At 29.4% G+C, this 12,194-nt stretch overlaps 1 protein-coding gene across 3 annotated transcripts in view; it reads right to left on the bottom strand.

The window, feature by feature from the left end:
- Positions 1-12,194, bottom strand: part of Mybbp1A (MYB binding protein 1a) — a 47,968-nt gene that overhangs the window by 9,762 nt on the left and 26,012 nt on the right. For all 3 annotated transcript variants that reach the window (XM_016065186.3, XM_071182338.1, XM_087161180.1), the window contains exons 18-21: positions 7,893-7,944; positions 7,671-7,810; positions 6,259-6,392; positions 1,926-2,097 (exon numbers count right to left, since the gene is read on the bottom strand). In XM_016065186.3, coding sequence (XP_015920672.1) covers positions 1,926-2,097; positions 6,259-6,392; positions 7,671-7,810; positions 7,893-7,944 — 498 coding nt within the window. The remainder of the gene's footprint in view (positions 1-1,925; positions 2,098-6,258; positions 6,393-7,670; positions 7,811-7,892; positions 7,945-12,194) is intronic.

A 12,194-nucleotide genomic window follows, 5' to 3' on the forward strand; every position in this document is an offset into this window, starting at 1 on the left:
GGCTTTTAATAGGTGTTTCGGAATTGCTATTTATCCCTCTTTAAAGCTGTGAAATCGATTTTAGAAAATATTAACAGTTACGCTGTTACTGTATATTTTTATAGAACTGCTGACAAATCTCTCGTATGGGGCGAGTCTACCCATTCTACTAAAATGAATGTTAACATTGTAAATAATCAAATTTTACTATTAAATTGTTATTTAAGTTACTATATAGGATATTTATGAAGTAAAATTCATAACTTTATTATATATTCCATTTTTTTATTCATAAAATAACACAAATTGAGTATTTGATCGATTATCACATTTTGATCACAGTTTTGTTTTTATAATCATTAACATTATAAAATAACATTTTTATCTGATTATTGTTGATAAAAATAAATTTAAATTAACATAAATTTACAATTAAATAATTAATAAATAACAATAATTAAAGATTATTAACAAAATCGAAATTCAAACATTGGGAATCATGAAAAATCTTTTTCCCATTCTTTTGGGAGGTAATAATAATTTATAAATAATAATTTATTTAACTTGCATTAAATAAAAAAAGTTAATTTTGTAATATAAAAATTGAAAAAATAGGTAAAATAAACATATTTTATATTTACATTTATATTTAACCCATAAATTTTCTTATTAATGATAAATTTATCAATGCAGAATTAAAATAATATACTCAAATTCATTTAAAATGACTTAATTTTAATATAAACAAAGTTCTAAATTATATTATTATGCTTTACTAAAACTAAATACGAATGGGTAGACTCGCCCCGCGAATTCTGGCTTTTTGTTTACAACAGCAAAACTTACATTCTTTTTGTTTTTTTTCATATAAAATTAATGTAATCTTAGTCTTAGATAAGTTTATCACTTAACCAAAGTGAAAATAGTAATAATAATATACTTACGGAGCACCAACTAAAAGTTTGCTGATTTTCAATACAAATCTCTCAAAAGACGTTTGAACAGGTCGGTTAAAAAGACACCAAATAAATAAAAACGGATCAAACTACTACAGCGCCATCTTCCTTAGAGTCTGAACTAAGTCCTCCGTCGGTAAAAAAAAATTTATTTGCAATTTAAAATAGTGAAAATTAAATATAACTAAAATGGGTAGACTTCGCCCCGGTTTACGGTGCTGTTTTTGTTAGATTGTTTTTTACTGTTTTTTAGAATCATAAAATATTTTTCTATTTATTTTTACCTTTTGATGAAGCTTTGTTTCTTTGTTAAAACAAATTATGTAAAGGTTTTCTGGACCAACTTACTACAGAACTATTGTTCATTATCATTATCTTTTTGTTTGGAAAAATTTAAAAAAAAAAAAACATTTTTTATATAACAGTACTACTAATTACATACTTTACTCATTTTCTAGAACTTATTTAAAGAAAAAGAAAAAGACGAACTTATTCTACCTTGCACTTTGCATTTGTTCAGTGCAAAACGAATATTAAAATAACATTAGAAAAGTTCAAAGTATTATTAGGTGAGGAAAAAAAAAAACAATTTACTTTTATCTAAAAGACAAAAAATAATTGTATAAATTTAAAGTGATACTTTTATATTTATCAAAATATTATATACTAAGATTTGTAAATAAATATTTAAAGTCAAATAAGGTATAACAATTGATTTAAAAAAAAGAGCAGGTTTTTACCCCCTCCCCCACACACATACAAAAAAAACTGTGAGCTTAGGTTTAATATAATTTATTCAGGACCATATTTTGCCACCCAGGTCTAGAATGAAAAAAATACTATTTTTATATGTAATATTTTTTTTAAAATTATGTAAACTACATGTGGGCACATCTACAGTTTCTCTACCCTCTCCATAATGACTTAAATATCTTAAACTTTAGCAATAACATGCATACATAACAATAGGAAAGGAAAAATTATTTTTACCTTTTTTACTCTTGTCATTGTTTCGATAGTTGTCACAATTTTGAAAAGTAGATGATTCTGTTGCTCACTACGATGACTAAACTCATATGCAGCTAAAAGAGGCTCAATGCATTGTAAAACTAACTGTAAAGGTGGTTCAGATTTCAAGTATGTGGCAACTAGGTCTAAGCACCTTAAACATAATCAAAAATGAAAAATTTTATTAGAACATATAATCTTTACATTAAATAAATTTTAGGTCACATAAAAGTCTAAGTCTGCCAGCAAAAATTAACTTTCAAAATCGAAATATTTTCATTTCATAACACATAAAAAAAAATTGGAGGTAAAAGCTAATAATCACCAGCTACTGGTTATCCCTCATAATAATGATAATTATAATACAGAGGATTTTTTTTTCTTCTGAATACTTAATAAATGTTTCTTGTTGTTATAAACCCCATTAAAACTAAATTTAATTACATACTTTTAGGCAAAATTAATGCCAAAAGAATATACACTCCTTAAAACTTACGCTGACTTCTGTTCTAAAAAATTAGTATCATACGGCCTAAAAAATATTGTAAATAACAGCCTTTGTTTTAGGCAAAATATTTCTCAAATAAATAAATAACTATAAGAGTGATGATTATCCAGGAGTCTGTCTAGGCTTTTCTGAGAGGTACCTATTTTGCGAAAAATTTAGATATAATTTGAGAAAATTAAAAACTATAATAAAAAATCAACACAAAAATATGGATTTATCGCTTCTTACACGATAAAAAAATTAAATTTTAAGAAAAAGTATTTTGTGAAACTAAAAGTATTTTTCTTAAAGTTGAATTTGTGAAGGTACTCCTAAACAGTAGTAAACTTGGCCTGGACAGACCCCTGTTATCATGAAAGAAACACTAGAGGAATGTTGAAATTTAAATTATCCTTTGTTGTAAAAACAGTTCTGAAAGCATGAACTATTAATATTTGTATAAAATTTTTCTTCCATTTTTGCCTTCAATAGAAACTTTTATCATGTAAAAAAACTTTCTTATTTAAGGAAAGCAACCAGAACAAATAGTCAAAAACTTAGCCGATTAGTTTATTAGAAGTTTCAAGTCAAAAGATTAGTGGATTAGTTGCCACTTTAACAAAAGTTAGTATAAAATGATAAAATATTTGACTTATGAATTACAAATTAAAAACATGTCAACTTTTCCCTTTATTTTTATTAAATAAATCAGTATAACTTAAGACAAATACATTTATAATTTTAATAAGCTAGCGTAAACTAGCGTAAAAATTTCCATACAAAGCATATTTACTGTACTGAATAACATACTAAAAAGTTCTTTTTTTCATCTTCACTCACAACTTTACAAAATAATATTAAGATTTGCATATATTTTATGGCATTCACTCTAGAGTTACATGAATAACATAGAAATATGGTTACTAGACAGTAGACTCTAAGTTAACTAGGATTGTCAAACAATGCCTCCATACCCATAATAAACAAATTTATGCAAAATTGTATTAAAATTATGAATTTGTAAAACTATTATAAAATAAGACCATAATTGGATAAATATGAACACAAGTTTAACAGGGTTCTTGCTCAATTATTTCAACAACAAAAATTAGGACTTTTTTAGGACTAAGAAAAAAAAAATTAGCACTCGATGTAAAGTAAAAATAACATACTTAATCTATGCATGATATTAAAAATATACAAATAAAGGGTTTCATGATTCATGAAGTAAAAATTACATAATCAATCTATACATGATGCAAATTGCAGCTTAATTTTGTCACAATCTTTTTCCTCAATTTTCTTTTTTTTTTGACTTAAGTAATTTAATATGTTTCTCATTTTTAGAACACACTTGCTTTTGTTTTCTGACATTAATTTTGGATTGATGCAAGCAACATTTCTTACAACAGAATAGTTTATTGGACATTACTTTAGTAATGTTTCTAACATTTTGGTGATAAACTTTCTGCAATCTTTCTTTATATTCATAGGATCCCTGTCAGAAATAACTTTTGAGGCCAATAGCTGCTTTAAAATTTGGTCACCTTTAAAACCTACACTGATTTTTGTCAGAAAGACGTAATTCTTTTCATCACAAAAATTAAAATGGTACAGTTTCTCCAGAGAATTTAAGTTTTCTATAGATTCTGGCTTCAGAATGTTATATAATTGCACACTATGTAATACCAAATCCTGGATATCTGCAGCAAAAAATGGTACAAGTGGCCGATCTGCTTGTTAAAGTTTCAAAAATGGTGAAACTAGCTCCGACACATTTAAGAAAAAGTTCAGCTTAACAACAATTAATTTGTCTTTTATTGCTTCTTGTAAAGTTAAAAAGGATTTACATTTCACTTTTCTAAACTTGCCAACATTTTTCACATAAGATTTCAGATCATCCCAAAGCAATATTGCTTCTTCAGCTGCAGGTGCATTTTCCAGCCAACGGTGGTTACAAAATTTTAGTGGTAATTTGTTCTCAGTTGATTGATTAATAAAATCTTCTTTTCTTGTGGGTGAATCTTTGAAAAGATAGAAGATTGAGCTCAGGATGGAACCAATGAGCCATTCTGTTTCAGATTCACCTTTGTAGAATGCGTTATTTAAAATATGAAGCCCACAACTTCCTATTGCATTGTATTGAACACCATGTTCTTTTAACAAATCTTCTTGAATATTATTATAAAACTTCCATTTGACAGCAGGACCGTCCATAGAAATCTGCAATAATTTCTTCAGGTCTACATTTTTGACTGATGCATAAAAGCAGGTTAAAAGGTCATCTGCTGTAGAATGGCCCAGAAAAGCTGATGTTAAGTATCGCGTCTCTACAATGTTCTTATCTGGGTTCCAAAAGTGGATATGTATATCCAACTGCTTCTGCTGTGTCACTTTGTTCAAAGACTCATCAAAAAGCAATGTATAAAACTTGGCATTATCAATGCACTTCAGAAGTAGCATGCTAAAATGAGGTGCAAGTCCAAAATGACAGAGAGAACTTAGATTCACTGCAGGTGAAATGACGTGCTAATGAACTGTCTGGAAACATTTAACTAATTAATTTTCCAGTGTCTTTGGAAGAATTGTAGAAGTAGTAGCTTTCTACAACTTTTAAAGCCCATAAAATCTCAGAAGAAAGAACTTCTTTCCCCAAAGCCCAAGAATCTTCTTAAAAGATGGAGGCAGCAGGAGAGCTGAAGGAAACAGAATTTAAGGATTTAGGGAAACCGATTTAAGGAATCAGATCAATCAAAAAAATTTCAAAACGCCAAAATAAAAAATATTTAGCACTTTTTTAGCACTCAGAAGAAATTTTAGCACTTTTTAGGCCCTAAAAAAGTTGGGGGAAAATTTTAGCACTTTTTTAGGACATTTTAGGACAGCAAGAACCCTGTTTAAATGTTGTATTTAGTTGGAACAAGTTCTATAATTCAGAGCCAGTGGAGCCTGCTGTGAATTATTTAAAGCAGAGCATGAAATTTCAATTTAAAGGTAAACTATCCAGAAAAAAAAATTTTGCTGGTCAGTATTTTTATGAAAAATATTAATAATTTTTAAAATGATAATAGATGTAGTATAGGTAACTTTTTGGTTTTTAAAACTACAAAAGAATGTAGGAACTAAAAAATGGAATAACATCTATTGCTTCATTATATTAATATTAATATAAACTTTAAATAAGACTCCAGTTAAGTCACTCTAAATATCATCCACACATCACTAAAACTAATTAAAATAAGAATAATATCAGAAAATTAAAACAGAAATACCATCAGTTAATTGCAGCCCTATTGACAAACTTCAACTTTTTGACTGTTTATTTTGAGTCAAACTGTGCTACTTACCTGCCAGCCATAAATATTTGGTCATCTAAGCCGAACTGGTGAATGAGAATTTTGCATCTTGCCTTAAAGTGATTAAAGCTGCAGCCACACTTAAAAAAATTAAAGAAATATAATCGGTCTTAACCTTAAACCATATTTTTCCGATCTGACTTTTGCATTAAAATAAAAAATAAAAATTAAAATATACATAGGGAAATTGATAGTTTAATACAATTTAAGCAAACTGGTAAAGTCAGATTTAGTGCTAATGTCTTCTAAGAAATCATTTTCTTTCTGTAAATGATGAATCAAATAACATTTGATATATTTTCTTCTTCTGATTTGTTATAGTTAGTTTCTAGGGAGAACTCCGTTCCTTTTATATATATATATATATAGGGGAGGCTTTCTTTACAATCTGATACTGGTAAATAAGGAGTCTGCTGCATTATGAAATGATGAAGGATAAAAATAAAAACTAATAACCAAAAGTTTTTCTTACCTCAGCCTAAAATCTAACATAGCCTTATCTTCAGATCTCATTTTAGTGTGACCAGTTTTAGCACGCTCACGAAAAGCTAGAGACAAAGCATCATCTAGTTTGAACATTTCTGAGTCAGATAACACAACAGATTCCTGAAAAATTAGACAAATTTTATAAAGCGAAAGCTTAAATGTTTCAATTGCATGTAAAAACACTAAAGTTAGATTTTGTTTCCCCCCCCCCCAGATTTGTGATATAATTTTATATTTTTTTATGCTGCAATATACGAAAATTTTATGATTTAAATGCTGCTTTCTACAGCAAAAAAACTTACGAAAGTGGATGAGATATTCAAAAAACAGAAGCCTGAATAAGTTTCTTTGATACATTGAAGTAATTTTCTTATCATATCGGACAACAACAAAATCATAAAACAAAATTAATATTTAAACAAATTTGTTGCATTTAACAAAATCTATTTTCTACAATGTAAAAAAAAAATTAATAGTCAGCCCAAGTTCAACTGTCATTTTGAAGGAAAATTTTTTTTAAACAATTCCTTCTACTTCCTTTTTTTATTTTATCAAGAAAAATTTAAATTTATTTTAAGGTCATAGTCAAAGACTTATTCATGCATATAATTAGATGAATAAAACTAAAACTTAACTAAGTAAAAAAAAAAAAAAATTTCACATAATAATTTCAAAATACTTTTTAAAAAAAAGGCATATGTTCATATAAGCATGCATCAGATTTGAATAAATTTTTTATGAAACAGTCAAATTGTTTTTGCAGATCTGAGTCCAAACTAATTCAGCCTAAAATAGCTCAAGCATTATTAAGATAAAAATAATAATAAAACATTTTTACAAATAGCCCTTAAAACTCAAAATTTAATTTTAAAATTCAATTATACATGAAAAAAATGCAAAATCAAGCTTTCTAAAGTACATAGTAGTAAAAAAAAAAAAAAACATAAATTATCTAATTTGGAATAAAAAGGTAAATTTTTAATCTGGATTTTCCTCGAGCAAGACTTTGTAAACTACATGCAACTCCCCACTTTGTTTTACAATAGCTTGGTAATTGAGCAAGGGAAATTCTGGGAACAAATAATAATGGTTATAACCATTTCAATCCGAATTTCCAAGTTGATTTATTTTAAAATATGGATAACTGGTGCAAAAGGCACTTTTATCACAGCATATATACATTATAATAACATTTGCATAAATGCTTTAAATACAATTAACTTGTAAAATTTCTGAAATTTTTTAGCGTTTCGAGTTTGTAGTCCCTATATCCGTTTCAAATATCTATAAGGCACAATTATTTACAAACTATACAGAATTAACATTTTTTCTCTTCAGTTTTTTGAATGATAAAGAAATACATTTATTCATGGAAGATAAAATTAATTAAGTACTTACAGCATCACTAACATCTGCAGCAGAACCTAGAGCTTCCTTCACTTTCAATTTGAACTTTTCGTCAACTTTATAATTTTCTGGATCGTTATAATCAGATTCATCACTACTACTACCAGACTCAAAATTTAAATTTTCCTCATCTGTAAAGTAAATTAATTCAAAAAATTATAAAAGGTAGCTATTAAAAAAAAACTATACGGAAAATAATAATAAAATGCTTACCAGATTCATCTACTAACATAGGATCTTCATTGGATTTCAGGGGATGTATCACCTGCAACGATATTGTTAATAGGAATATGACATTTAAATGTTCAATCAAAATACCTTACTTTATGTCAACAAAATTTAACATTAGAATTGTTGGGATTTTTAAAATTTCTAATAATTAACCCCTTGCACTATTTTCACAAGTCTGACTCGAGATGAGAATTTTAGGTCAAACTTGAATATCACGAGTCAGGCTCGTTGTTTAATTTCATGTCGCACGGTTTTAATTTCTGGGTAAACAAAAACGTCTGAATGGGCTCTTATTTACGTGGATAGGTATTTTATATCTTGTCTTCTAATCTCTAATTCTCTGTCCTTCTCCCTGGTCTTAGGCTCTTTACGTGAAAATTCGGGCGCGGAATTAGGCACGGCTTGTTCCACATTTCATCACAGTGAAAAAGGGTTAAGGAGAAAAGTGCCGTATTTTTCGGAGAAAGCGCCGCACATCGATAAAAATGAAATTTTTTTTTAAAAAAAAGTTATAGTAAGCGTCGCTCCGGCGCTAAACCGCGCATATCAGCATCCTTTTAGAAGAGACCTTTAAATTACCATTTAGAATATCTATATAATAAAAAATTCAATTTTTGTATGCATTTCATAAAGTAAAGTTTTAATTTCTAAATTATAATAAAAAATTTCTTTTTCAGCAAAAAAAAAGCAACAAAAAAAGTTTTCTCTTTCAGCAAAAAAAAAAAAGAAAGAGAAAACAATATAAAATAATGTTGTTCTTACCAGTTGGCACCGTGCCAAAAAACAGAAGAACAGCAAAAAAATATTTGTTCAGTAGCTGAATTAATGCTGAACTGATTACAGAAATTCGTAAAACAATGTAACAAGAAAAATAAAATATAAATTTATTAAAAGAAAGATTTTAAAATTATTACCGTTAACAATTTGAGGAAAAACTAATACATAATAACGAAACAGCTAACAATAACGAAATAACTAATAATAATAACAAGAATAAGAAATAACTAAACAGGCCCCAAAAAAATTCTGAAGGAATGAGCGAAGAGGAAATAAGTTTCACTTTCACAATCTTAGCGGGTGGAATTTTAGTGGGTAGAAATGCCCTCTCCTTCAATGGAAATAACCCAATGTGACTGAACTTAGAAGGAGAAGAAAATGTTTAAAAGAGGGGTGTACCCCACCTCCTCCATGTGTCATTTCTACTGGAGCTGCTTAGGAGAAATCAATCAGTTATATTTTAAAGGGGTTGGGGAAAAGAAAAGGGTATGGGACCCCTAATCCAGCATTTCAAAATTCCGCACTTAATCTGATCTAATTTTTTTCTTTTTCTTTAAGAAATTTCTATTGATGAGACAAAAAAAATCAGATATATTCTTTTTATTTGGAATTTTTTTCTGTTGAAGTAACTTACTTTATTTTATCTTTTAAAAGAACCTTGAAAAAAAAATAATAAATCTGTGTCAAAGGAAACATCTGTTTCTTAATCAGTTTAAAATAAATTGAGAAGTAAAAACACCTGCATTTCCAATGAACAAAATAAAGAAATGCAAGTTGGAAAAAACTGATCAATCAATCTTGACAGCTGGGCTTGTGCTTTACTGATTTGTCCCCATATTTCCCTCCTCTGTTTGACCATAAATTGGCCACACCCAGTTGACATTGAAACTACCATGTGGACAACAAAATGAATTCTATCCCTTTTGCGGTTTTTTATTCAATTAATAAATTTTTTTATTTTGCCGCTTTTTATTAGTTATTAACAGCTAATTTGTTTTGTTTTTTTTTGTTATTAGTTAGCTTGTTTTTTTTCTTCTTGTTAATAGCTGTTTGCGTGTTTTATTGTTATTAGTTTTTAGCTTGTTTTTTGTTGTTATTCCAGGGTTCCCACTCTATGATGAGATTGAAATTCAAGGACTTTCCAGGACTTTTCAAGGACCTCAACAAAATTTTCAAGGACCTTAATCTAAGACCAATTTTAAAAATTATTCTCTTCTATTTTACTAGAAGCAACAATGCTTGTTGTGGCAATAATTAATTTCAAATATAATACCTAAATGCTTTGCCTATATAGAGAGAAGAGAGTATATGTATTATGGACTAAAATGTATATTTTTTAAAAACAACCCTACTGGTTTTACATATTAATTCACAAAATCATTTTCAGCACAATCTATAACTAATGGTAATGAGGTGTTAATGGTGAAATCCTTTAATCCTGTGTATTTCCATGTGAAGGCTGCATGAAAGACAGAGCTAAATCTTAGGTATTCCATATTCCATGACTATTCCATAACTCCCTCCTCTCCTCTATTAAACATCGTTTCTGAAATTATTCATCCATAATTTACACAACCTTCTCTAAATGTTATGCAGCAACAATTCTTTCTGAAAATAAAAATTAGAAGGAACATATCCCATTTTCACCATGTTTAAAAGCATTATTCGTTATGTGTTATCCACAACTGCCAATGAATATGACCTGGTGGGAATATTTCTCTTTTAATTCATACTGAAGCTTCTAATAGAATTTCCAATTGACATAGGGTCCATCCATGGATAATTGAAGTATTTTAGAGAGCTTTTAACCATCATCCATGCATTTGTAAAAAGAGGACAAAATATTTTCTGCAGTTCCAGGACCCATAAATTGGGAGATAAGATACTTAGTGCAAACTTTATTATCAATTCCTTACCATAATGTCCATCTGCTTAGATTGTAGAGACTGATTTAACGTCTCATCAAAGAGTACAGTGTAGCTCATTTATAAGAATCCCTTTGAAGTATAGTGCCAATCCAAAGGAGCCCAAATAGGCTCACTTTGTGGCACTACAAAAAAATTGTCTCGCTATACAGCTATCAGCAAACATTTTGGAGAACAATTTACTAATCCCTTCACAGGAGTTACATGAATAATTACTAGTGATGCACTTCAGACTCCAGAGAATTTCAGCATCAAGCACATTCCTTTTGACCAGATAAGAAGACAATGTTACCTCGGCCACTAAAGTTTCTGTTTCACATGGGGCACACGATGTTGAAGGAGTATTTACACCAGATGAATTAGATGTTGATGTCTTTGGAAAAAGAGAATTCAGGGCATGAGACTGCTTTTTTGTTTTACCTTTCTTTCATGTGTGATTTCAGAGCAGATTCATCCATTTTTGCGATATCGATCTCCTTCATGCATAATCGGCACTTGGCTCTGAACTTCTTTTTGGGCATCGATAAAATCCATTCTTTATAAGCTTGATTATCCATCCATTGGGGATTAAAATAGCACTTCCCAGGCATAACTAGTCTAAACTACATAACACAAATACGAAGCCGTGCCTTTGCGAATACGCTTTACAATAAAGTTTTGAAATGGCGCAAACGTAAGGACAAGTGCGGATGGTAAAACGTCAAATTTATTGAAAACTACAAGGTACATATTGTTACGAAATTCGAGAGTATTCCAGTTGCGATAAGAAAAAAGAAGATCTAAGCATATGCGACAGAAGATGAAGTGGAGTCTCGCCCCAAATGCATTGATTGTCTGCTGTGCTCCGCGCGCTTGGCAGACACCAAGACGCTAGGTCCGGTTAGAAACGGTGGCGTTAAAAACCACGTGAGAGAGCTCGGGAACAAATCAGAAAGAACGAGAAAGATCCGCGGGTGTTTTATAAAAAGGGCCGCCGGCAGTATTGGACAAATTCAAGGACCTATCAAGTTTTTCAAGGACCTAAGACGTTTTCAAGCACTTTCAAGGACCTAAATTTAGCAATAAAAAATTCAAGGACTTTCAAGGACTCTCAAGGACCGTGGGAACCCTGTATTCATTGTTAGTTTCTTAGCATTAATTGTTAATTTTTTTTTTTTTGGTAGTTCCTTGTTAGCTTTTTTTTTTCCTTGCGAGGTAATCGTCTTTTGTTAAAACAAAATGTTATCTAACAGAAAAAATGAGAACTATGATCTCGCTCCAAAGAAGATACGATTATTTCTTCTTCATAGGATTCGGATTATTTCCTCTTGATTATATTATATAGATTATTATTTTGATTAGTAAAATTTCTTAAGATGGGCCAGTTTTAAATTCACCCCATCATAATCTACGATCGAAACTTGACTAAATTTATTGGTTTTTCTGAAATTAACAATGGAATTGAATTATAGTAATATTTGGGGGCCATATTGGAATTTCCGAAAGAGATCCGAAGTTCGGCATTTTGTCAGTCCTGTGAGTGCCGGGTTTAGGGTCCTATTACTTCCCTTTCTGTTTGCTCAAATTACAATTGCCGATGTTC

Source organism: Parasteatoda tepidariorum, chromosome 4 (assembly GCF_982258835.1).
Source record: "Parasteatoda tepidariorum strain Cologne lab strain chromosome 4, Ptep-v5.0, whole genome shotgun sequence".
Classification (NCBI taxonomy): Eukaryota; Metazoa; Arthropoda; class Arachnida; order Araneae; family Theridiidae; genus Parasteatoda; species Parasteatoda tepidariorum.